This window comes from Dermacentor albipictus, chromosome 9 (assembly GCF_038994185.2).
Source record: "Dermacentor albipictus isolate Rhodes 1998 colony chromosome 9, USDA_Dalb.pri_finalv2, whole genome shotgun sequence".
Taxonomy (NCBI): domain Eukaryota; kingdom Metazoa; phylum Arthropoda; class Arachnida; order Ixodida; family Ixodidae; genus Dermacentor; species Dermacentor albipictus.
Genome location: NC_091829.1, coordinates 220,814 through 247,896, shown reverse-complemented (window position 1 = coordinate 247,896; position 27,083 = coordinate 220,814). Strand labels below are relative to the sequence as shown.

Genomic DNA, 27,083 nt, shown 5'->3' with positions numbered 1-27,083 from the left:
GAGATCTCCTTCCGTCGGCTCCTCACTCGCCTTCGGAATACGCCAGTGACGTCGTTGGTTGAATCCTTGCAGCTCGTCAACTTTCCCACGACCGACTCTGTGCTTCGCAAGAATCCCGAAAGTCCTTTTACGACAGCCTACACAGAAATGTGCACTTCACATCTGGCTCACTGGTCGTCCTGTGGTCGCCATGTGCCGTCGCGCTGGCCTATCAGAGAAGCTCCTCCCACGTTACACCGTGCCCTACAAGGTGCTGCGTCAACTCGGTGACGTCAGTTACGAGATTATACTCCTGGGCCCTGCTTCTTCGACCTCCTCGCTACCAACTGATGATGTTCGCGTTTCCCGGCTGAACCCCTATTGCCCTTCTAGATTTTCACCTTCCTTGCAAGGACGGCGTTTCTGCCACCAGAGGGTGATGTTACGGAGCGATCGATACATGGATAAACGCAAGGTTTGGCAGAGCGATGAAGACGACGACGAGGTCGCTTGCACGTGGGCCGGATCAGATATGTTCTTTGGCCCTAGCTTTCTTTGTAAATATTTTGTAAATGTATTCTTCGCCTACATCACGCCTCTGTACAATATATTGTTTTTTTTTTCATAGGCCACTACTGCCTACTCTAGTTAGTCTTGAAGAGATTGAATATTATTCTTTATCAAACTTTATACACTTGTATTTCTAATTTGGTTCCACCTGTTAAACATTGAAATATGGTCCTACAAAACTAGATAAATTTATTTCAGCCTTTTTAATGTGCCAGGCGAAAATTTCGATTAAACAATTAATCGATAAAAATCCCAGCATCAAAATCGATTAATCAAAGGCTAAAATTATAAATAATAAAAAATAATAAAGAATTAATGTACCACCCCCATAGTGATCGGTGCCTGGTGGCGCTGTGTCGCGCTTCTCCACCGCTAAAGATCTAATTAATAATTTCGAAGTGTGCTCTTCTTCTAATACACATTTCAATGTGTTCTAAACACATTTGTAACTACTTTAACGTTGTTCCAATGGCACCCCACGGCTGCAGCTTCTGCGTTCCCCTGTTTACTTCAGAAACGAATTGGTTTTAAAACTTTTGGCAAGCTCATTCTGCGCGAGGTATCCACGATGTATGGTTTGCGCAAGATACTGCGCGAACCTGTTTACATTTGAACCGTGTTCTTTGCATGAATTATTGTAACTTGAGTTCATCACCGCTAACTAATGATATGTTGAATTACACTCCATTTAGGCCACACGTATTGAGGTTTGACGTAATAGTACTACGCAAACCCGCAAGCTGGAGAGGAGCAATTAATAAAGGGAAAATCAGACATCCACCCGTTCGTAGCAATTGTTTCAAAGGGAACCCATACGGGTTCCTCGAAAGAAAAGCCTCACAGTTGAAGAAACATTCGTCCTGGTCCGGGACTCGAACCCTGGACCACCGCCTTTCAAGGGCAGCTGCTCTACCATCTGAGCTAACCAGGCGGTTAGCAGATGGCAGAGCGAAGTCACTGCCATCTGGTTAGCTCAGATGGTAGAGCGGCTGCCCCGGAAAGGCGGTGATCCAGGGTTCGAGTCCCGGACCAGGACGAATGTTTCTTCAACTGTGAGGCTTTTCTTTCGAGGAACCCGTATGGGTTTCCTTTGTAGCAATTGCTACGAACAGGTGGATGTCTGATTTTCCCTTTATTAATTACGTATGGAGGTATATCACAATACAGAACTGAAGCGACGCTGGGCGCTGCTCTTCAAGCTATAGAGAGCGACAACTGACATATGCTTGCACATTATATAGACCCGAGCAAGATGGACTTCATGATGCTCGAGATCTTATCATTACAATTAACGCTGATGGGCACTTCTACGCGGTAAGCATATATACCTCAGTGCGGCCAGAAATGCGCCGAAATGTATACCGGCATGCGCCGTCTTGGCGGAGAGGGTATGCCCGTGACGCCGAGGTCGGTCTATTTGCCTTTCCGTCTCCTAAAATCAGATTTAGTCGTTGCTCAGGAGAAGCCACGAAGCGTGCGGCCCGAGAATTCCGCCGCGATTTCACGCATGGTAGAAGAGCGCGGCCGGGAGAAGATGTGCGCCCCTCCGGAAACAGAGTAGGCGCTCTTCGTGACCCGCTTCGCGCTCCACTTCCTCGTCGCGGTCGTCGGCTGAGCCAGCCATCTGGGTCAGGAGCGGGCTGGCGGCCGTGCAGGGATGCGCCGGTTGCGCCACTAGCATGACGGTCACCGCCGCGCGTCTGCCGCTGCTCCTGGCGCTGGCCGCCGCCACCGCCGCCGCTACACAGCCGCCGCCACCGCCGCCGCTCCAGCTGCCCGATGTCAAGTTCAGCTGTCAGGGCCGAGCCACCGGTTACTATGCCGACGTTGACCTGCGCTGCAGCGTCTTCCACTACTGCGGCGCGCAGGGCGACCGGTATTCTTTCGTGTGCCCGCCAAAGTCCACCTTCAATCAGCGGCTCCTCATGTGCGACTACGAACCTGGTGCATTGGATTTGTGTCCCCGTTCGGAGAGCCTTTACAACATTAGCACGACTACGCCGCGCCTGCGTAAGCCGGTGACCAGGCCACCCACGACGACGACGACGACGACTCCGGCGCCCAGCAGCTCGCTGTCGCCCACGCCAGTGGCTGTATTCGGCAAGCCGCGCAGCACCACTACCGTGCCACCGAGCGACGAAGACGAAGACTGGCTGGACGATGAAGGCGTCAGGAACGAGACGCAGTGGTCCAGCAACGAGACACAGTGGCCCAGCAACGAGGCGCAGTGGTCCAGCAACGAGACGCAGTGGTCTCAGCCGGTACAGCACCACGAAGACGGCGGCTGGCAACCATCGGAGCCACTTTTCGATCGCGACGCGCTTTTCGATAATCTGCGCTCGCACGAGAGCGCAGTCACCTACGAGGAACCTCGCAGCGGCGATTCTGGGGCCAATTCTTTTGTGGTGTACGACCCGAGCGAGCTCGGTCGCCCTTTTTATTACCAGCCGGAGCCGGCCAGCTACGAGCCACCGAGGCCCCCGTGGCAGCCGATGGCTGAAGTGCTTCTGGGCCGACCAACGGGTAACTACTACAAGACGCCCTCAGGATACTTCGAGTACCGCCACAGGTCGTCGTCTCGTAGAAGGGCTCGCTCAGTGCGCGGAAAGCGCCAGCTGCTGCTGTCGCGGTTCTTTAAGCGGCAGCCGCTGCGCCTCCCGCCTCCCAGGGAAGAAGAAAGTGGCTGGCTGCCCAGCGTTCACTTCCCGCTCAGGGGTTTCTTTCCGCCCGATCCACCCGCGTGGCCTTCACTACGATTGCCCCCGGCCAAAGGCGCAGCGCCACCACCGACTCCCTTCCAGGCTGAACACAGGCCACACGCGCACGTGTTTGGCCGGCCCTCGCTACATCCAGATCGTTTCCTACCGCCACGGCCACAACTGCCTCCGTTCTCCCCTGAGCTGCGACCGTGGTCTCAGCTGGGCGTCTCGTACCTGCCGGAGACCATGTTTGTGCCACATCATGTGATACCCAGCCGGACGGCGGCACCTCCGATGGTGGCGCACCGCCAGACGGCGCCACCTCCGATGGTGGCACACCGCCAGACGGCGCCACCTCCGATGGTGGCACACCGCCAGACGGCGCCACCTCCGATGGTGGTATCCCGACAGACGGCGCCGCCTCCGATGTTGGTACCCCGGCACACGGCACCATATCCGCTGCTGCCACCACGGCAGACGACGCCACCACCCATGGTGCCACTCAGACAGGTTGCCTCTCGGTTGCCCATAAAGCGCCCGCCGCCTAGAAAAAAGCCCAGTCGCAGACGCCGTCCCACGCCCCCGCCGCGTACCACTACCAGGTCACCACCCGCTAAGGACAACCGCACGTACAGTTGGTACGGCGGGTGGACCACCATTGCGCCTCCCAGGTCCGTACCAGCGAAACCTACATTGGCCAGTCCCACACCGCCAAGATCCACGAAGCTGTGGTTTCTGACCAGCAAGCCGCCAAACTCATCTTCCCCTAAATCGACTCAAACAGCGACGCTCAAGCTCAGTGCGACAACACCCTTCAGTTGGGAGCGGCTGCGCACGGCAACGTCAACCACAACGCCTCGACCCGCGACCATAGTGCGCGTCTTTAGCAACAAAATCGGTTCATCAGTCATGGCTACGGCAGGTACACCGCGCACCACGACAACATCGAAGCCTCCGACCACAGCCGCAGACGACAAGGATAACGTCATTGGCAACGGCCGAGACCGGGGATTTCCCTTCGAGTTTTTCACGGATGTCAACAAGTTGTTGGCGCGAACCACGCCGCAACCGCAGCCCGTGTACAAGCCGCAAGCTAGCCGCCAACCCGTCACCGAAGTGGTGACGGCAATCTCCTTCAGTGAGTCCGCCCCGGCGGCGTGACGTGTGGCTACTGCCGAGTCGAGCAGTGCTCCTTTCGCCCGAGCTTCCCTGCTAAGCAAGTGCGTCGCAATAAATACGACCACTGCGCCTCTTGCACAAGCGCGTGAGGGCGCTAAATCGCACAAATGCATCGCTGGCCGAAGCCGTGAAGAAGCCCATTCTCAACGTTTACCTCGAATTTAAGGCGTTCATGTCGTTCATGAGAACACTACTAGCGGCTGACAGAATGACTTGACGGCTGTTTTGAAGTATTCCACATCGATACGGATGTAGGGGTTGCAAGGTAGAAGAAGTGGGCATTCGCATCAGTGACAAGCAGTAGTACGCTGATGACTTGTGGGGTGCCGGAACACTCAGAATGGCAGCAAGGTGCACCTCGGAACACTGCAGCCAGTTAAGAAAGAGGGCAGCACACTGTTATCGGTGCTATACATACGAGGGGCAACTGGAGTGGCCCGTGACGCAAAAGTGCATGTGCATGCATAGTTTATCAATTCTACTAGCAGTGAATGTCTTATATGACCATGCGAACTCGGATAATGACGCTTCCAATATTATGACTGTCCTGAAGAGCCGTGCCTGTCGCTTTACGAGTTGCGTTTGGTCATGACACCTTGTTTCACAGAACCTTCGACCCTCAAAACATTACCGTTTTCTATGTCAATTTGTTCCTCCGGGTCACACATTTTCCCCGCTTCGCTCGGTGCGTCTCGATGTTACCTCTGGTTCATAATGTGTACAACACCGTCAGACCTAACTATACAAACGTTGTTCGAGCTTTACATTGCCTTCATTTTACTTCTTCAGAAAAAGAATTGCAGCGGATCCCACGCGCCTGTGGGAATCTGTGTTCGTGCAGTGAAACTTTAACAGATTACGCAAATGTGCACGCAAATATTAGTGTTATACTTGCACCAGGCCTATATTTGGTTACATGCCACTCTTCGTTTTAGTCTTTCTCTACTTACGCGTACATACACAAACACGTACGCACACACTCGTCTGTCATGGCCGCCTCGCGTCGATTTACTCGACTTAGGTTATATTGCTGGACACGCTTTTCGTGTACCATGGCTGCCACATGGCGTCGTTCACCTTCGAGTTTTCGAGGCAGGGCACGTATTTTCGGGCGATTACTTTCGGCGATACTATCACTTTCGCGTGACGTAGGACACGGCGCGTTGTATGATTCGAGCGTTTCTGTCTAACCAGCAAATCAGCTCAACCAGTTTTGCTCAACCATCCAATCAGCGCACCCTGAAAGTGTTATCTCCGAAAGTGTCCGTTTTAGAAAACGTCCCTAGGATATTTCCACTTCTGCAGCAGTTATCTCAACGTAACGAAGGCGCACTTGTTCCTCTAGTCGTTTAATTCATTCGCACATATTGTCGACGTCGTCTGCTGCTACTCGCAGGAGTCGCAACTGGGCGAGTTGACCCGAGTCTCGCAAATCCAGCAAGTTCCCAACTTGTTCCAACTGCCAACAGTCCTTCACATGCATATCGCATGCCATATTAGGCGTTCTGCCATACGCATAAGCTGTACAACACATGTTTAAAAGCACCATTTAGTGCACTAGATCTATTCTCAATGTGTCAAAGAAAAACAATAGAAATTATTAATATTAGTACACACCAACGTAAGTTATAGGACGCAAAAACTTCAAGATACAAACCAATGTATATATATATATATATATATATATATATATATATATAGGACACAAAAACTTCAAGATAGAAACCAACCGAGTTATCCGCAACTCGAATAATACAAAAGCTCCTGCGCGTTATTGTTCCGAGACGTTTACCCAGGATTATATATATATAATCCTGGGTAAACGTCTCGGAACAATAACGCAACTCGAATAACGCGCAGGAGCTTTTGTATTATTCGAGTTGCGGATAACTCGGTTGGTTTGTATCTTGAAGTTTTTGCGTCCTATATATATATATATATATATATATTGCGATGAGGTTTATTCTCGTTCACGACGTTGTGGAACGCTAGGCAAAACAAGGCACTGCAAGGGCTGTCCGAAGCACGGGGTCGCTCGAGATCACGGCACGGCCCTTCGTCTTCTTCTTCAGACGGCACATACACAGGGGCGCGTCTGCTTCATTACAATGCCCCGGGAGCTAAGCGTAGCCATCCTGGCGACTCAGAGCGCGGAGATGATGAGCGGGTCGTAGTACGGTTTCAGGCGGTTGACATGTACTGTCTCTCGCCCACGACGACGCAGGTCTGGTGACACGGTGAGCGGCTCGACGATGTAGTTGACCGGTGAAGTGGCCTCGATTATACGGTATGGACCGTGATAACGCGCCAGGAGTTTGGAAGAAAGGCCAGGAATGTTGGCTGGTATCCAAAGCCACACAAGTGAACCGGGAACAAAGTTGGGCGGTGGTTGATGAGCACGGTCATGTCTTGTCTTTTGACGTTCTTGAGTCTCACTAGTCAGGGCACGTGCCAGCTGACGGCAATCTTCAGCATATTTGGCGACTTCGGAAAGCGGAGTATACTCTGTAGTGTCAGGTTGGTACGGCAGTATGGTGTCCAAAGGGCATGATGGCTCACGGCCATACACAAGGAAAAAGGGGGAAAAGCTGGTGGTCGCTTGCGTCGCGGTGTTGTACGCGAACGTAACAAAGGGGAGTACGGTGTCCCAGTTGGAGTGGTCGGATGAAATATACATCCGCAACATGTCGCCAAGTGTGCGATTGAAGCGCTCGGTAAGACCGTTGGTTTGGGGATGGTACGCGGTCGATTTGCGATGAATTATCCTGCACTCAGCGAGGAGGGCTTGGATGCCCTCCGACAGGAAGACACGGCCCCTATCACTCAGTAATTCTCGGGGAGCACCGTGGCGAAGGACAAAATTGCGAAGGATGAAAAAACCAACGTCACGGGCGGTCGCTGCTGGCAGTGCTGCAGTCTCAGCGTAGCGAGTAAGGTGATCTACGCCGACAATAATCCACCGATTTCCACGCCCGCTGCATGGAAACGGGCCGTAGAGGTCGATGCCGACGCGGTCGAACGGACGAGACGGGCATGGCAGCGGCTGCAACGGTCCTGTGAAACGCTGTGTAGGTGTTTTGCTTTGTTGGCATGTAGTGCAAGACTGAATGTACTTTTGCACAAAGTTGTACATGCCTCTCCAATAATAGCGCTGACGCAACCTTGTGTAAGTTTTGAGGACGCCGGCATGAGCGCTTAGGGGGTCAGCGTGAAAAGACGCGCAGACGTCAGAGCGCATATGACGAGGTATAGCGAGGAGCCATTTGCGTCCGTCGGGCATGTAGTTTCGGCGATATAGAATGTTGTCCCGCACTGAGAAGTGGGTTGCTTGGCGACGCAGTGCTCGTGTCGAAGGGACATCAGACGGAGCAGCAAGGTAGTCGAGTAACATTGCAAGGGATGGGTCCTTGCGCTGCTCTGTGAGCATGTCAGGGATGGTGAACGGTGACAGGGTGGACGAGGAAGCTGACAACGACGCCAAATCAGGCGTCAGTGGGGAGCGAGAGAGCGCATCAGCGTCGGAGTGCTTGCGACCAGAGCGGTACATGACGCGGATGTCGTACTCTTGCAAGCGAAGCGCCCAACGTCCCAAGCGTCCAGACGGGTCTTTCAAGGAAGAAAGCCAACAAAGGGCATGGTGGTCAGTAACAACGGCGAAAGAACGGCCGTAAAGGTATGGGCGAAACTTGCTTAATGCCCAGATGATCGCTAGACACTCCTTTTCTGTGACGGAGTAATTTAATTCTGCTTTCTTTAGAGTACGGCTCGCATAAGCGACGACGTATTCATCATAGCCAGCTTTCCGTTGCGCTAAGACCGCGCCAAGGCCAACTCCGCTGGCGTCAGTATGGACTTCCGTGGGAGCATCAGGGTCGTAGTGGCGAAGAATCGGTGGTGAGGTCAACAAGTGGCGCAATTGCTGAAATGCTGCATCACATTCAGGTGACCATGCTGCTATGCCGTTACTGGCGGAAAGTAAACTTGTCAAAGGCGCCATGATGGATGCGAAATTGCGTACGAAGCGACGAAAATAAGAACATAAGCCAATAAAACTTCGGAGGGTTTTGATAGACGTGGGCCTTGGGAACTCTGCAACAGCGCGGAGCTTGTCTGGATCCGGGAGGACGCCGTCTTTTGAGATAACGTGACCCAATATGGTTAGCTTGCTTGCAGCAAAGCGGCACTTTTTGAGGTTAAGCTGTAGACCGGCAGAGGCGAGACAGGTCAGAATGTCATGCAGGCGAGCGAGGTGCGTCGGAAAATCGGTTGAGAAGACGACGATGTCGTCGAGGTAACATAAACAGGTCTTCCATTTGTGGCCACGAAGGATGGTGTCGATCATACGCTCAAAAGTAGCAGGCGCGTTGCACAACCCGAAGGGCATGACGTTAAATTCGTAGAGGCCATCGGGTGTAACGAATGCGGTTTTCGGACGGTCAGGCTTGGCCATGGGAACTTGCCAGTACCCGGAGCGCAGATCCAAGGAACTGAAGTATTCTGCGCCTTGTAAACAGTCGAGAGCGTCATCGATTCGAGGCAGAGGATAAACGTCTTTCCTCGTTATCTTGTTTAGGCGTCTGTAGTCGACACAAAAGCGAATGGAGCCATCTTTTTTCCTCACCAATACGACAGGTGAAGACCAAGGACTTTGAGAGGGACGGATGACTTTACGTTGGAGCATGTCGTCCACGTGCTCCGTGATGATTCGGCGCTCTTCGGCAGAGACACGATACGGGCGCTGTCGCAAGGGGGAGTGGGAACCAGTGTCGATGATGTGAGAAACACCGGTGGCACGGCCCAGTGACGTCTGATGACAGTCGAAAGAAGAGACAAACTTGTGAAGGAGAGCGAGAAGTTGGCGGCGATGAGATGGGGAAAGTGCAGGGTCGATGGCCTTGTCAAAACCCACTGAAGGTGATGAGCCGGAGACCGAAGCGATGGCGTCAAGGTGACGGAGGGAGGCGGCAGGAACATCGAAGTCGTCGACGTAGTCGACCGCTTGAAAGTAGCCTACCGTCTCTCCACGCAGTAGGCTGATCGGGTACTGGTAGTAGTTGGTGACCAGCATCACAGTTGAGCCAGAGGTTACAGTAAGCACGGCAAACGGAAGAACAATGCCCTTGCGTTGAGCAAACACATCGGACGGCGTGAACACTACGGTGGCGTCAGATGCGGAATCAGACGACAAGACAACAGCCATCGACGACTCAGGAGGTACGGTTGTGTCGGCATCAACAGTGAGTTTGTCGGCAAAGTGAGGAGAGCTGGTCGGCAGTGATTCACATAGTGGTAAAAGCGACACTTCTGCACGTGAACAGTCAATGACAGCATGATGACGTGACAGGAAATCCCAACCAATGATGAGGTCGTGAGAGCACGATGGTAGCACGAAACACTCGATTATGTACAGAACGTCGTTGATGACGACACGGGCCGTGCATACAGCTGAAGGGTGGATTCGCTGCGCGCTGGCAGTGGCGAGCACCAGGCCAGAGCGAGCTGTAGTCACTTTTCGTAGCTTGCGGCAAAGGCCCTCGTGAATGACGGAAACGGCAGCTCCGGTATCGACTAGTGCCACTGCTGGTACTCCCTCTACAAAAACGGTAATTACATTTTGCGGCGAAGATTGAGGTCTTGAGAAAATCGACGTATTTGCAGTTCTTGCCTCAGGAACTGCAGCAGTCAGTTTCCCTCTTCAGTGGGAACTCGACGACGCAGGGGCGAAATCGAACGCCGACGAGGGGAAGGGGAACGCCGAGTTTCCAACCGGCGATCAGTGTCGAGACGTCGCGGTGATAATGGAGGCGTGGCGGCGTATTGTGGTGCGTAGCGGGGCCTGTCAAAGCTGGTACACGCAGTTGAGGCGCGGCGGCGACAGAAGCGTGCCACATGGCCAGCAATGCCGCAGGCGAAGCAGATAGGCCGGTTGTCTTGAGTGCGCCACGTCTCGGTGGGACGAAAAAAGTGTGGTGACGGTCGGGCAACTTGAAATGAAGCCGGATTCATGGGCGATGGAAAGGAAGCGGTCTGCGCAGGTGGCCGTGCAACCACGGCTGCATAACTACTCCACGGCTGCATATATATATATATATATATATATATATATATATATATATATATTGCGATGAGGTTTATTCTCGTTCACGACGTTGTGGAACGCTAGGCAAAACAAGGCACTGCAAGGGCTGTCCGAAGCACGGGGTCGCTCGAGATCACGGCACGGCCCTTCGTCTTCTTCTTCAGACGGCACATACACAGGGGCGCGTCTGCTTCATTACAATATATATATATATATATATATATATATATATATATATATAAGCAGAAGACAAAGATGATGAATAGCCGGGCAAGGGAACAATAGTTCAGGATCGCCCGTCAGCCTCTAGAGGCTGTGAAGGAGTACGTTTACCTAGGTCAATTATTCACAGAGAACCGTGGTCACAAGAAGGAAAGTTACAGAGGAATAAAAATGTGTTGGAGCGTATAGACCGTTTTATAGACGGCGCCGCCATTTTGCAATCACAGCGCCGTCTATCATCCGGCGCCATGCTGTTATGTGGGTCGCGCTGGAGGGAGCACGACGAACGTGCTGTTGACGACGAGTGGTATGTCTTCGCGCCTTCACTTTACTTTCCTTCCCTTCAAGCGCTTCACTTTCGATCGCCATCGAGCCCAACTGGAATCTAATTTACATCTCAAATAGTTCCCTCTGCAGCTTTCGCAAACGAGCCAGTCAGTCACGATCGACGAATTTGATCTCAATCGGGCTAGATCGCGATCGTAAGTGCCCGAACGACGCCGATCAGATGGGGCGCTTCCCATCGTGATAGAGGCCGATCGGAGTAGGATTTCTCGTCCGCGTCTGATTCCCCTCAACAACGACCGTAGAGTCTCAATTATAGAAGCAAATACGAACATTCTTCTTTCGCAAATACCCTGGACTGTCTAACGGGTGATCGAGTAAGGTTAATTCGGGGGTTTTACGCGCCAAAACAGACTTTCCAATGCGCCGATTCACAGCCCATTGGAAAGTAAGTCCTGGAACCATTACCCCTTTCCACGTACCTCGGAGGACCTCGTACCTATTGTATCCCCATAGCGCTCTGTGCTTCATTATGGCTGCATTTCTCTTCCCCTTGACTGTTATGGTTTTTTCCTGTGTTTCCATATATCCGTTGCCTTCGTTTATCCATATACCAAGGTATTTATATTCTGTTACCCGAGATATTTCTTGGCGCTGTATCTCCACTGTCTGTTCACTGTTTTCATTGAATACAATAACACCTGATTTTCTAACACTAAATTTCAAACCTAAATTGTTGCCTTCCTGTCCACAGATATTAGCCAGACGTTGCAAATCACTTTGCTTGTTTGCGAGCAACACAATGTCGTCCGCATAAAATAAACCTGGGAGTTGCTGCTCTATTACTGTACCTGCCTGTTTGTATGAGAGATTAAACCCGATATTACTTCCTTCTAGCGCCCTCTCGGAGACGTCAGCATCTCGGAGACGACGAGCGCGCCACCTGTCGCTGTCATGAAGAAATGCCGCACCGCCATACGCGGCGCAGCCCAGCCGATGCTGACACCTCCCCCTCTAGCCACCATAATGCTAGGACAACCATTCTCGTTGCAGCTCCCGTAGACACTAGCGCCAGAGTTCCCTCGAGTAATTTTTGTAGGATACTCTATGGTACTTAGTACCTGAAAGCTTTAGAGTATAGTATTTTCCAGACAGGGGTAATTGGAGATCTCTGGGAGAGGCCTCCGTGCTGCAGTGGACATAAAAATACGTTTATCATGATGATGATGATCCAGAAATAAGAAAACATGCGTCCCGTATAGCTTACGCAAATAAACGTTATTGTGCGTGAACAGGCAACTTCAAAATGGCTATGTATATGAATTATAGATATGCTGTGAAATTCCACAAGCGGCTGTGCCAGCAAAGCCGCATTAAATGCACCCATGCTTATCCTTGTGCCTGTCGTCCATTCTCCTTATCAGTGGCCTGTCAGTTTTGAAGCTGTGACATGCTGAAGACGTCATCAGGCGTTTCGTGTGCAGAAGGCCACAGATAGTTTCCGTGCTAAGCTTGTTCCGCAGTTTTCTCTTCAGGTTGTTTACAGCAGAAAGTACCCGCTCAACTGCTGCACTAGAATGTGGCAAGCACAGTACAGCCGTCACAAACTCGGTCAATGCAGGAAAAGTGGCGCGCCCATCACAATGTTTTTGAGTAAACACGACTGCCCGAACTCGTGCAACGAGGTATCTTCACTTGTTTGGATATCAGCGTTTCTTAAATGTCGCCATTCGTTATCCAAAGATTGCGAGGCTTTGCCGGGCATTATATTAGGAAAGGCTTGCGCCAGTGATGCAAGACACGGTGCCTTCCCCGTCATGGACACAGTAGGATCTAGGAGTTCGAGGTGTTTTAAAACCGGCTCTTGAAGGGGATACGCTTCAGAATTTGGTCCACACTCTCAATGTAAAAATCAAGGCACATTAAGCGGAAGAACTGACGTTATTCAGTGTTAACTGAACATTAATTCTCTGGATGACAAGAATGCAGTTGACCGCCGACGTACATGTCTTCCAAAGACACAGAGCGTTTGGGGTTCTTGAATTCAACTTTTGCCACCTGAACTCCCTGTGTGCAGGATCGCTTGAGATAACAATCCATCACGCAGGCTTCTGCACTTCTCAAGAGCTTGTGCAACTGTGGAGCATCACTTTGCATTTGTTTGTTAAAATTGTTAAATAGAGGCAGAACGAAGCTGCGTAACATGTTTTGCTCAGTAATCAGACTTGAGAATAATTTCTTTCATTTACACCCCTAGAAAAAAATCCGAAGGACGCAGCTACCTTCTTCTTTTTCTTGTTCTTTTTTAATTTAAGAAATTCTAGCGTTTTACGTCTGGCGATATGCTTATATATGAGGCACCCTGTTCCGTTCTGACCACCTGGGGTTCTTTTACATGCACCTAAACAGAATTACGAATCGAATTCCACGACCTGGTTTGGACCCGTGAGCTCGAGTTTAACAGTGCAACGCCATATCCACTTAACAGCTAAGGTGTTAAGAGCTACTTTCCCCACTATCGCGTCTGCGTGCAGGAAAAAATCCTGAAGATAGTACAATACCCGGCCGACCCGCGGCAGGGGTGCAGTAAGGGGCTTAAAGCCCCTCAATTTTCCAAAAGTAGCGCCATTCTTAGATCTTTCCGCCACCCCGCTCACCCAGGCGCTTCCTCCTCCACTCCTCCTGTCGCCCCAGCCTCCTCCGCTCCCCCATTGGCCAATCTGTGTCACATGAAAGCAGGCCCCGCGCTTTTGTATATTTTTTTCGTTCCGGCGCAGAGCAGGCGCCGCGCTTTTGTATATCTTTTCTTTCCTTATATTCCCTTATATTCCTTATTTCCTTATTGCCCTTATATTCCGCTGGGCAAACAAGTCCGTACTGGCGTAATTTACGATGTTGACGAGACCATTGTCGACTCCGACCTGTCAATCTTAATCAAGCCAGCTACAGAGACCACCATCATCACAAACGCGTTTCGTCTCGGCACGTCACGGTGTGTGAAGATCATATTTAAGGGCGAATCCCTCCCATCGCATGTAAAAGTGGGCCACTTCCGACACGCAGTTCGCCCTTTTATACCAAAACCACTGCAGTGCTGGAAGTGCATGAAGCTTGGCCATGTGAGTAGTGTGTGCAATAACACTACCGTCTGTTCTCGCTGCACTGGGCCCCACACCACAAACACATGCGAGGCCAGTGTGCTGAAGTGCACAAACTGCAGCGGCCCTCACGATGCATCTTCGAAGGAATGCCCTTTGATTCGAAAGGAAATGCAAATATTGAAGAAAATGGTTAGAGACCACTCGTCTCACCGAGAAGCAGCAGCATCTATTAAGCGACGACGATCACGTCGCCGGCGTCGATCAAGACCCTCCAAAGCCTCTGCAGAACGCCACACACGTATATCACCACCCACTCTTCCGCCCAGGCCAAACGCAGTCAGCTCCAAGGACACGGGTGCATCGAACAGCACGGCTGCTGACGCGTGGCCTGCACTCCCGAAGCTACATGCCCCTACTGAGCGGAGTGATACTTCTACAGCAGGGGACACTTCGTCTGTTCCTGATAAATTGGCGGACCAAGATCAACAAATTGTTGTTATGATCAGCTCTCTGGTGAGTGCTATTCGTGTTCTTCTGGACAAGCTACAGACACCAACAGCTCGAAGTGCATTGCAAGTGCTGGATGCCATCAGTCCGGTTCTGGCGAGCCTTCAGAAGTCCAGTGCTTGAGAACTTCTACAGCAGAACCATGGCTCATCGACACCACCAACGATCGTTCCGGGATGATGTGAGAAATGCCTCCATATTCCAATGGAATGCGAGAGGCCTGAGGTCCCGTATTTCGGATTTTCGACAGTTCGTATTTGCAAACCATTTTCCTATACTAGTCATCTGTGAACCGAACTTATCAGCTTCCATAAGACTGTCGGGATATGAATCTTTTGTTTCCAACACGTGTGTCCGTAGCAGTAAGGTTCTGGTCTACATTCGCAAGGACCTTACGTATTTTTCCCAACAAGTAGCGCCACACGACGGTAACCAATACGTCTCTGTTACTGTGAAAAAGAAGAAGCTGTCTTTTACTCTTATCGGCGTCTACCTTTCCCCAACAAGTCAGTTTGATAGAAACAGACTGGAATATATTATGGCTGCTACTCCCGGTCCTTGGATAATAACAGGGGACTTCAACGCTCACCACCATATATGGGGAAGCTCCAGGATAAATTCGAGGGGCAGGTCACTAGTATCCTTTGCATCAGGCCACAACCTGTGTCTTCTAAATGACGGAAGCCCGACATTTCTGCGAGGAACTAAGTACAGTAGCTGCCTTGACTTGACTTTGGTGTCACGTTGCCTGACTTTGAGCGTGCAGTGGTTCACTGATATTGAAACCCATGGAAGTGATCATATACCGACCTATGTGAGAATTGATGGACTAGACGCCACATTACCGGTTGTTTCTCGCCAAATCGACTGGTCAGTCTTTCAAGATCGCGTAGAAGACACATGCAAGACACATATTGCACGCAGATTAGAAGACATAATTGCGGACGCTATGCAAGATTGTACACGCTGCTTCACACATCCATCAAAGCGTACAGAGAATGACATTGAATTGGAAAGGCTTCGTGCACTACGTCGCCGAGCTGAAAGGAGGTACAGGCGCACGAAGTCAATTCTTGACCTCAGGGAAGCTCGGCGCATGCAAAAGAAGATCAGACGCCGTATGGATAAGCTAGCGAATCAAAGATGGAAGTGTTTTTGCGACTCACTAGACCCCCGCAAGCCATTGTCCTGTGTATGGCGTACCCTACGGGGTCTTTGCTCAAGTCCCCAGCAACGACACCCATTCAACGCCCTTGCTCTCTATCAAAACCGCTGTGAGATAGACGTCGCAGAGGAATTTTGTGCGAACGTCGCCGGCGGCGCAGTTTCAGTCCCTGACATGGCTCTAGGCAACATCCCCGGCCCACGAGATGCAAGTATGGACGCTCCATTCTCTATGGAAGAGCTAGAAGCTGCTATGGCGCTCTGTAAGTGTTCGTCTTCACCAGGGCCCGATGGCATATCGTATACTGCTTTGCGCCACCTAGGCAGAGAAGCACGAAGAGAACTCCTCAGCATTTTTAATAGTTCATGGCAAGATGGTGTCGTCCCACAGGAATGGAAACGTAGCCGTCTGGTACCGCTTCTAAAAGCAGGAAAGTCACCGCTCGAACTGGCATCCTATCGGCCTATAGCTCTTGCCAGCTGCGTCGGGAAGCTCATGGAACGTATGATCCTCATGTGTCTCGAATGGTACCTTGAACACCACAAGATTTACCCTGACTCTATGGCGGGATTTCGACGGGGTCGTTCATCGATTGACAATGTCATCGATCTAGTAACATCTGTGGAACAACAAAAATATCGGAAGCGATTATCAGTAGCACTCTTTCTTGACGTGAAAGGCGCTTACGACAACGTTTTCCATCAAACCATTCTAGACGCACTTTTGACAATTGACCTAGGAGGACGAGTATATCGTTGGGTCAGTAACTACTTGACACAAAGGTCCTTGTTCGTACGAACGGAAGATGGTCCGACTACCGACCACTACACATGCCGAGGCGTTCCCCAAGGTGGTGTTCTAAGCCCTGTTCTTTTCAACCTCGCGCTTCTTGGGCTGGCCAAATCCCTACCAGAAACAGTGAGTGTTTCAATCTACGCCGACGACATCTGCATCTGGACATCAGCGGTCACTCGCCTGCAGGTTCGCGCACGGCTACAGAAAGCAGCAACGCAGGCATCTGACTACCTTCACGCACAAGGCCTTACCATCTCAACAGAAAAATGTGCGATAGTCGCTTTTACGCGAAAAGCGATGAGTCCTTATCCGGTATGCATCAATGGTCAGCCTATCTCCTACAAGAGAAATCACCGGTTTTTGGGCGTCATTGTAGACTGAGACCTCACTTGGAGCCCTCATGTTGCCCACTTAAAGAAGAAGCTCACATCTATTGTTCACGTTTTCAAGTTTATCGCCGGCAAAACATGGGGATCGTCAGTGGGCTCCATGCTACAGTTATATAGAGCACTGTTCATCGGATTCCTACGCTACAGTTCTCCCGTGCTTGCTAAAACATGCAAGTCAAATCTTCGAGAACTTCAGAGCGTGCAGGCGCAGGCACTACGTGTTTGCCTAGGCCTTCCGCGCAGCGCCTCAACAGCTGGAACCATTGTAATGGCTCAAGACCATCCCATCACGACTTATATTAGTACCGAAACGCTTAGAGCCCATGTTCGTCATGGTTCACGGATGCAGTCAAGCTCTCTTGCGTGCCTGCCGGAACGACGACCACAGGCGTCCTTCTCCAACAAGGTCAACATCCATCGTGCCTCCTTACCATCGGGTTTCACACCCTCTTCACGTTCAACCTCAGCTTTGTGGTGTTTAAAACAACCTCAAGTGCGTCTTACGGTTCCAGGAATAAGAAAGAAGACCGACCTGCCTACCTTGGCTTTGAAGCAAGCAGCTCTGGATTGTTTGCACACTTTCTACTTTGATCGAATACACATATATACGGATGGCCCTTCCACTCAGACCAGCTCCACCAGCGCAGTGGTTATACCATCACGATCACTAAGCATCCAATACAAGATTTCTCATTTGACAAACTCGACTGGTTCGGAGCTTGTTGCCCTCCGAGGTGCCGTTGATTATATTAATAACCAACCGGCTAATCGGTGGGCTATATTCTGTGATTCCAAGGCAGCCTTACAATGTCTTCTGGCATCTCTTCGTCGCGGGTCATGTGAACAACTCGTGTCGGAGATACGAGAAATGCACCATCTCATGATCGCGAAAGGACACGACGTCGTGTTTCAGTGGCTGCCTGGTCATTGCGGTATCTCCGGCAACGACCTCGCTGACGAAGTTGCTAGAAAAGCACACGAAGGAGCAACCCTTGTTTCAATACCTTTATCGCGGACCGACGCAGCCCAACACTTAGGCAAGCTAGCGCACTCTTTGACATTGGAGAAGTGGCACACATCTGAATTCACTCACCATCGCTTGCATTCCCTCGATCCCTCTATGCAACTGCGGCTGTTACCAGGTCTTCCGCGAAATGAGGAAACAGTGCTGTGCCGCTTACGTTTGGGAGTCGCATTCACAAATGCTTATGCATTTCTGATTGGAATGGCTGATAGCGCCGATTGCAATGCCTGCGGTGTCGAGGAAACCATAGAACACCTACTGTGCTACTGCCCATCTTATGAAAACGAAAGGCAAGACCTCTGCACAGCTCTCAATCAGCTGGATGGGAAGCCGTTCACCTTGAAGAAGATCTTGGGACCTTGGCCTCGCATATCGCAGCTACAAAAGGCCACAAAAGCGCTGCTCCGGTATTTGAAAGCGACCGGATTGAGTGAGCGCCTGTGATTCGGACTGAGTGACCGACTGATATCTCCAGTGGACTTTCTCTTCTTTTCATCTTTCCGTCCCCCTTTCCCTTTCCCCAGTGTAGGGTAGCCAACCGGGCTCAGTCCTGGTTAACCTCCCTACCTTCCTTTTATCATTTTCTCTCTCTCTCTCTCTCTTCTTTCCAGCGCGCTGCGACCCCCATTCTTGGGCCTGCTGCGACGAAAGTACGGCAGGCGGTTTGAAGGAGCGCGGTACGTAGTTTTATACAATGTGTTAGGACCGAGTGCTTAATTGCGATGCCGTGCTGCTGCGCCTACGCTTGCCACAACAGACCCAGTGACGGCAAAAAGCTTTGTGCTGTACCATCCGCCGGGCGCAACGCAAAACGAAGAAAAGTGTGGATTCACAAGATCGGGCGGGCTGACTTCGAGCAAGTGGCAAAGAACGCGCGGCTTTGTGAAGCAAGTGCCACGGCTCCTCTAAGCTCTTCTTTTGAGCCTAGTCCACGCCTTCCGCTTCGAAAAAGTGTATGTGTTCATGCTCTGCGTGGTTTTTAGCGCGTTTAAGTTGACTTTTCTTTTTTGGTATGTGTTCTCTTCGTTTCATGTAGTTTCGTTTTGCGGTGAAAGTGCACGCATCTGCAGCTGGCCTGCGACATGAAAGCGACGTTATTTAGGGTGTGTTTTGAGCTCCACCAGAAGTTTGCATATTCTCGACGCTTTTGCAGGGCTCACTATGACTTATGGATGCAGTCTTTTAGCTTCGAATGTACACCTGCATGTATTAATTTGGTTTGTGGTGATTAACGTTTTTAACGTCCCGAAGCGACTAAAGCTATGATGGAGGTCGTAGTGGATTGCTCCGGATAACTTTATTTAGGTCGCCAAGAGATGTTTAACATGCACTTTGATCGTAGAGTCGTACGTGGGCCGGTAAATTCCTCGTTGGCGTTTCATAATTCTCGCGTCGGCGCGGTAGCGCTGCATTATTTCGTATTATTGACGGCGCCTCCAGGGCACTAAAGCAGCAATGGGAACACCAAAGCTAGAACCAGGGCTGGATGGGGCTCGCCGAAGCCTGTGCATGCCAAGGGGGTGTAAAATCGGCTGTCCGCGTTCGCGGACAGCCAATTCGTATGCGCACACTTCCTGCGCCGCCTGCTTTATTGTAATTTCGCGTGCTCTTCAGATGTCTCCGTTAGCCGTTGAATGTGCCGTCCTGGAGCAGTACTTGCCAAAAAAAAAAAAAAATCTGTTGTCACGATTACCAAAGCACCCCGCAATGAAAAAAGCGTCCGCGACTGCTGCAACATACTGCGCCCGTGCGAGGAGAATTACGGAACACCAACGAGGAATCGTTGTTCAAATGATCTATACCGCCTATGTGTGAAAACGTTGCTCATGGCCACCACAACCTGTGCATGAGCTACGTACATCTGTAAAAGGCGCGGAACAGAAACGGCCCTGCTGCCAGGCATTGCTGACCACAGACAGTCCGAATCTCTCACGCGCCGGCCGAACAAAAGCATCCTGCAGGTGCGTAAATTAACCTACGAAACCACGTGCACATACTTTCACGCTGTCAAAACCTGAAACTCTGGTAATTACTCGCGTGTCTGAGCACACCGCGTGCTCGTGTCGTGTTTCAGCAACACGACCTTTCAACGTGCGCGCGCTTTACGCCTTAAATACGTCTTGAATCATGGTGCTTTTCTCTATTTCTTCCGCAAATCCGACACGACATTCTTAAGGCCAGTTACCGACTGACAAAGCAAGATCTAGATTGAAAAAACTGCTCCGCAGGACTCGAACGAACTTTTCCGCGGATTTCCTCCCGTAGCGTGTTAGCCGTCGTCTGCTACGGCAGGCCCACCACCGGCGGCGCCACCGTCGAGGCCGCGCCGAGCGGAGGAGGAGGCAAGTGAATGGCGCTACTTTGGGAGATTGAGGGGTTTTAAAGGGGTTCACATACACAGCCTCGCTGGTCATCCTTCACAGAATGGAAAGGCACCGAGTTCTGTTGTTGTTAAGCATGGACTGGACATAAAATGTCACACAGCTTACGGGCCAAAGATTAGCATATAATCGCTATCTGGAACAGTTTCCGGCTCCCGAGTGCCGTCCGCAATAAAAAGCAAAAAAAAAGTGCAATTACTCCGCGTTTTGTAACGCGAGGAAGACGGAAACATGAATGGTATGTAGCACTGCAGTTTTTTTCTTCTATCAGAGTACTCCCCGTAAATCTGACTACAGGGCGCCGGATGGGTCCGATATGTTTTAAGCGGCACGCAGGACTTTACATATGCTTTTTCTGGCTGCGCTTCGCAAGACCTACTGCGCGAAAATACACGCGAGGGATACACACTGCTTGAAGAACAACAAAAATACTTGTTCTCCAAAGGGAACCGTACAATAACATCGTAGATGAAGGCCGACACTGCGGCCGCAGTTCACGCGCAGTCGCCGAGCAGCATTAAAAGCCAGTAAAATGAAATAAAGAATACAAAGAAATTACTCTATTCCTGAGGCATAAATACATCTCATATCTAATTATAAACACCATTTGGCCGGTCTGATCACAAACAATAGCGCGCGAAGCAGTACGAACGACCCCGTCGAGCAGAACCGCCAGCAGTTTCCAACGGCGCGACCTTGATGTGGCCCTATTCAGTTCGATCGCAGCGCCGCCATAGTACTTTTCGTCGTCGCGCGCCTCACCGCAAAGCATGCGCCGATCCAGCCGCTCGTTCCACTAAACCGTATTCTAGTACAGTCTAATTTGGGTAAGCCGTCACCTCAAGTTGCTTATGATTATTTGTTTGCAAGCAGAAATTAAAAGTGTTGTTGTTTGCAAGCAGAAAGGGCATAGAGAGTTTTAGGTTTCCTTCCTCGATCAAAGCGCACAAAGTCTGTGCAGTGTGTATTTGGTGACCGTCGGGCCCGTTGCTTGAACGGATCATCAACTACCTCAACCAGCGCCCCCAAAATATCTTGCTACATGATGCGGTTCAGGCAGGCGGTGTAAACCTTGTAGGAAACTCTATGGTGTAAACAGACATGTCCGAGTCCAGTGTGGAGCTGCAAGAAGTGGGTCGTGTGTCTGACCTGTCTGCCCTCTCGCCAAGAGAACGGCGCGAGTGCTGGCCGGTTGCTGTGATTGCTCCGAAGGTAAGTGTCTGCGCCCTGTGCTTGCAGCCTGGCTGTGCTTCACTGTGCTAGGAATAGAGTGCTACTTATTTAATTTCCAGACCATAAGCGGGTTACATTGTAAGCTACCTGGTCCAACTATTGGGGTTTTGCACGTAATGCGTCGATCGAAGCAGTGACGCGCAAATAAAAGGCTTGCGGGTATAATGAACGCAAACTGTGTATATTGCTTGTACATCCGCTTTTCCACTACGAATGAGCAGTCACGTCGATGGCGCACAGGCTTGGCACGCATGAAAGTTACGACAAGGTTCAGAGTGGTGTTGTATAAATCACGAGGCGCTTTTTTCTTTGCTGTGTGCTTTTTTTGTCACAATAGATTGGATTTTTTACGAGTGCTGCTGATCCAGGAGGGCACATGCAAGCGGCGAACGGAGGCCTCTGGAGACCACCCGAGATTATAATGGAGGAGGCGGTGCAGGATCAGATCCCCAAGGGGCAGCGGCGGGATCAAAGCTGGAAGCAGGACCAGTCCGGGTTCTAGCTTTGGTGATCCCGTTGCCGCTTTGGTGTCCTGAATGCGCGGTCAATCGTCCCAGAGCGCCTTCACTTCCTTGAGACATCTCCAAACGTTTGCTTTCAAGTTCCAGTTGCATTTTTCTTAACTCGCGATCTTTATCGCGTTCCTCTCTCTCTTGTTCTTTTCTCTCTCGTTCTTCTCTCTTTTTCAGAAGTTCAAACCCCATTTCAATTTCTTCCTCACTGGCCTTTTCGGAAATTAGCTCCAATAATTCCGATTTGAGCATTTCCTTGCGTACATCTAGGCCCAGTTCCTCACCAACAATCAACAACTCGTCTCTCAGCAGTGTCCTTAACTCCATGACTGCTGCTTTACTGCCTTGATTCTGCTCTCTAAATCTAGCTAGGAAAACACAACGTAGCTAACACACAACAATCTAGCTTCCCTACTGTTCTAAACAGAACAACCACAAAATGAAGCCTAGAGAGTCAAAGCAAAAACCAAGCACTCACCGCAGCTACAGCACCATGTCGCAAAGTCCATCTCACCGCTGTCAGCCAGTTGTCAGGATTGGGGGCTCAATCCCATCGTCCGTGGTCCTTTGCCAAGATTGGAGTACGGCACGAATTCGGAGGTAGCTGGCCCATGCCGTCGTCCAACTTATTTACGCTGAGATCGTTGATGAAGTGAAGAACTGCTTCTCATCGAGAACGAGGAAAAGGGGTTTATTTACAGAAATTAACTCAGTCTAACATGACTGCTTGAGAAAAAGAGTATCCGTCCAACATGACTGCATGAGAGAAGTGACTCAGTCTAACATGACTGCTCAAGAGAAGTGTCCTCAGCATTCGCACAACCACAGTTTTTATACACTCGATGCGCCGGTCCTACGACGCGGCGACTGTTCGTTTACTCATCACCAACTCGCCGCTGCTCTGCAGACCAGTTTTCGTACACAAAGGCAACCGCGCTCTGTACACAGAGGCAACCGCGCGGGGTGCCGTTCCGGGAAACTATCGGCGCTGATCGAGGGTCGCTCGTTGTTCCGTGCTAGGCCGAAGCGTGAGACGCTCCAAAATAAGTCGTCCCCACGGCAGCTTGTCCATCCGTGTCAAATCAGCTCCGCGTTGGGGAACTCTGGAATCATTGTCCACACACCGAACTCGTCCCGTCACAATGTCGATGGGGCTGGAGGAAGGAAGCGGGTTTTCAGCACAAAGGCCGCTTCTTTGAACGCCTCCCAGCTGCAGCGACGGAGAGGGAGAGGTGCGCGTCTTGCACCCCTTGTCGTAATCGGGTGGCAAGGTGGCAATCTTGCTTAGCGGCTCGACATTCTTGACAGCGCCTCCATGGCCCGAAAAATCTCGACTGTCTAGCGCTGACAACCGCTAGGCAGGAAGAGAACGGCTGCTGGTCAGGGGGGGATTGATGTCTTGGCTCGCAGCGACCACTTGTGCATTGATGGCACCGCCCCAAAACATCCAACAAGGACAGGCAACTGCAAAATGAACCCCGCAACACGGCTCTGCGCCGAGATGGCGTGCATTGGCTATCACTTTAGACTCGCTAGGCTTCAAAAAAAAAAAACAACAACAACATAAGTGCAGAAGCAAAAAAAAATGCTGCATTTCGCTATGCCAATTTCTGAAGCAAATTCCTGCTGACACATTCAGCAATCATGGAGGGAATCCTGCCAAATGAGAGGGGATTTTCTTCGCTTAATAAAATTAACACTAGTAACCCTAAAATTTAGGCGGGACCCCCAAACGCAGAATTCAAATTAGCCTGCTCAAACCATCCGCATTGCTATGCAACTTTCCCTTCTTATATCTAACGGAGAAGTTGTACTCTTGGAGAGTGAGGCTCCATCGGAGCAAGCGGCCGTTTTTGTGTGACATTTGAATGAGCCACGTCAGAGGGCAGTGGTCGGTCTCGAAGATGAACTTCGCTCCGTACAAGTAACACGACAACTTCTGGGCGGCCCAAACCAAACAAGCGCATTCCTTCTCTGAAGCGCTGTAGGCTTCCTCCCTTACATTTAGTTTACGGCTGGCATAGAGGATAGGATGCTCCTCGTTATCGTCGCCGACTTGACTAAGTACCACGCCCATACCTCTGTCGCTTGCGTCGCATTGAACTATGAATTCCTTTGTGTAGTCTGGCGCGCGAAGCACAGGGCGAGAAACCAATAGCGTTTTCAAACTTTGAAAAGCGTTCTCTTTGTCCTTATCCCAGTGTACGTTACTAGGTGCTCCCTTTCGGAGGGCGTCTGTCAACGGACTTGCCAATTGCGAGTAATTCGGAATGTACCGTTGATAGTACCCCACAAGTCCCAAAAATGAACGAAGGTCCGTTTTCGGGCGCGGCTGAGAAAATTCTCCAATCGTAGCTATTTTCAGCTCAGCCGGCCGTCTCATGTCCTGACCGACAACATGACCCAGATAAGTAACCTGCGAACAACCAAACCTACACTTTTCCGCTTTCATCGTTAAGTCGACTTTAAACGTACGAAGCCTCGCATTCCTGTCGTAATAGAATTTGGCGTTCCTTTGAGCTATTTCCATGTTCTTTCCGACTAGTTCATGGGTTGCGCTTAGCCGTTCCAGTAAATTTAGCACGTATTCAACCACTGTTGAACTCTCCCCTCTTTCCTCCCACATCTCTCTTAACATTCTCAGTGGAGACCGGAGTGTCCTCCCATACACTAGTTCTGCTGGTGAGAACCCTGTCGCCTCATGTGGAACCGTTCGCAAAGCAAACAAAGTTGCCGGCAGACAGTTCTCCCAGTCCTCCTTGTGCTCGTAACAGAGCGCACGCAAAACTCGCTTAAGCACCGAATGCCACCTCTCTACACTGTTTGACTGAGGGTGATAGACAGAACTGTGTATTAACTTTACCCCGCACTTTTGCAAGAATGTGGAAGTCAGTGCGCTCGTGAATACTGACCCTTGATCTGCCTGAATTTCGGCTGGAAACCCAACTCGTGCAAACACTGTCAAAAGCGCCTCTACTACTTCAGTGGAGCTGAGCTCTTTCAAAGGGATTGCTTCTGGAAACTTGGTAGCCGGACACAGCATGGTAAACAAGTACCTGTAGCCTGATTTTGTTTTTGGAAGAGGCCCTACCGTGTCTATTACAAGCCGTCTGAAAGGCTCTGTTATTAAGGGCACTACCTTCAGTGGAGCTTTCCAAGTCTCTCCTGGTTTACCAGAACGCTGGCAGGCGTCGCATGATCTTACAAAGTTTTCTACATCTTTGAAACAGTCAGGCCAGTAGTATTCCATAAGCAATCTTTCCTTTGATTTGTTTATGCCTAGGTGGCCGGACCACCCATTTCCATGACAAAGACTCAAAAGGTCCTCCCTATACTTAGTAGGTATGACTAACTGATCTAAAATCCTACCCTTTCGATCTCTGTAATGCCGATACAACAATCCTCCTCTCTCATGTATCGTTACGTTGCGCCTAGCAATGCCTTCTTTAGCTGTGTCACGTAATTTAGCTAAGCTCTCATCATTCTTTTGCTCAGCTGCCAGTGACTCTCTATCCACGCGTAAGAGTTGATCAAAGTTCTTTGAGGCCGGTGATAATAACGACCCTGTCTCGCTTGTGAGCGCGTCTGCTTGCTCTTCCTGCAGGCTAGAACTCTGACACTCTAGTGCTACGCTCTCATTGAGCTGGTCAGCTGGCAGGCTCTCCTCAACTGTTCTTTTGTCCCTCGGGCCTAGCTCGGATTCGGGTATTGAAGTTATCCCCTTTTCTGCTTCCGCTGGAGGAGCTTGAGCATTTTCAGCCGAAAGCGCCGCGATCTTACGAGCTTGGCCTCGGGTCAATGCCTGTACTATGCCCTCTCCCAGTTTGAGCCCTCTGTCACGCAGCAACTGATTCGAACAATTCGAAAAGATGTAGGGATACTGCCGTGACAAAAATTTGGAAACTGCAGCCTCAGTCTCTAGCTCCCCGAATGGTCCACTGATTTTGACTTTGGCCATGGGCAGACACACGCTGTGTTCTTCTACAACCTGTTTTATCCATGCTACTTCTCCGGTGAAGTCATCTACCATCACGTAAGACGGATGGACAATGTCCAGCGTGGCGGCACTGTCTCTTAGCACTCGGCATGGTTTTCCATTAACTTGCAGGTCGTGGAGATATGGACTTAAAAGTTCCATATTCTCATCTTTTTCCTCCACGTAGGAAAAAACTACGCTAGACTTCTCGCAGTTTACAGCTATATGTCCCAGTTTGTGGCATTTGTAACAGCGAATTGGTCTAACAGATTCGAATTTTCTTTTCTGTTCTTTTTGTGCGGTTTCTCCGTTAAGTTTCTCCTCGCTCTTTTCTGCGGGCTTTTCCGCCATGTCTACAGGCTCGGATCGTCTAGTTTGCGCACCCTTTTTGAACGGAAATGGTTTCCGCGGTCCATTTCGACCGTCCCAGTTTCCCTCCTCGGCGTTCAACTTTCTACGGGTTGCGTACTCTTCGGCTAATTCAGCCGCCCTTTCCACAGTGTTTACATTACCTCTGTCTTGCACCCACAGTTTCACAGCTTGGGGGATGGTTTTGTAAAATTGCTCTAGACACATGCATTCAATGATCATGTCTCTGCTGTCGTACGCTTCCGCGCTTTTAAGCCACTCGACTAGGTTGGCCTTTAAGCTATACGCAAACTCCGGATAGCCCTCGCTATCTTTCTTGCCTGTGCTCCTAAACCTTTGCCGAAAAGCTTCGGCTGAAAGGCGGTATTTCTTCAGGAGACTAGCCTTAACTTTTGCATAATCATATGCATCCTGCACACTCAGTCTGGCGATTACTTCCGCCGCCTCACACGGCAACATAGACAGCAACCGCTGCGGCCATGTACTCGGGCCGAAGTTCATCTTTTCGCAAGTCCTTTCAAAATTGCATAGGAACAAGCCTATGTCGGTCCCGACCTCAAATGGCTTTAATAGCCTGTCCATGCGGTACGATTCTGCCTCACTTGATCGTCCCAGAGC

General features: G+C 50.6%; 2 protein-coding genes and 1 non-coding gene across 6 annotated transcripts in view; 2 read left to right on the top strand and 1 right to left on the bottom strand.

Moving 5' to 3' along the window:
- Nucleotides 1-1,405: 1,405 nt before the first annotated feature.
- Nucleotides 1,406-1,480, bottom strand: TRNAS-UGA (transfer RNA serine (anticodon UGA)). Its single transcript has one exon. It is a non-coding gene; the product is annotated as a tRNA-Ser (tRNA).
- Nucleotides 1,481-1,859: 379 nt separating this feature from the next.
- Nucleotides 1,860-5,332, top strand: LOC135909210 (uncharacterized). Its single transcript, XM_065441077.2, has one exon. The coding sequence runs from the start codon at nucleotides 2,229-2,231 to the stop codon at nucleotides 4,407-4,409; it is 2,181 nt and encodes a 726-aa protein (XP_065297149.1). The 5' UTR covers nucleotides 1,860-2,228; the 3' UTR covers nucleotides 4,410-5,332.
- A 15,792-nt stretch (nucleotides 5,333-21,124) lies between these two features.
- The window catches only part of LOC135909211 (uncharacterized), a 36,002-nt gene continuing 30,043 nt past the window's right edge, over nucleotides 21,125-27,083 (top strand). For 2 of the 4 annotated variants that reach the window (XR_010566633.2, XM_065441081.2), the window contains exon 1: nucleotides 21,125-21,587. Coding sequence is in view for 2 of the 4 variants with exons in the window: in XM_065441081.2 (XP_065297153.1) it covers nucleotides 21,477-21,587 (111 nt within the window). In the remaining 2 variants the exon portion in view is untranslated. The remainder of the gene's footprint in view (nucleotides 21,588-27,083) is intronic. The other 2 variants (XM_065441080.2, XM_065441079.2) reach the window with 2 other exon arrangements.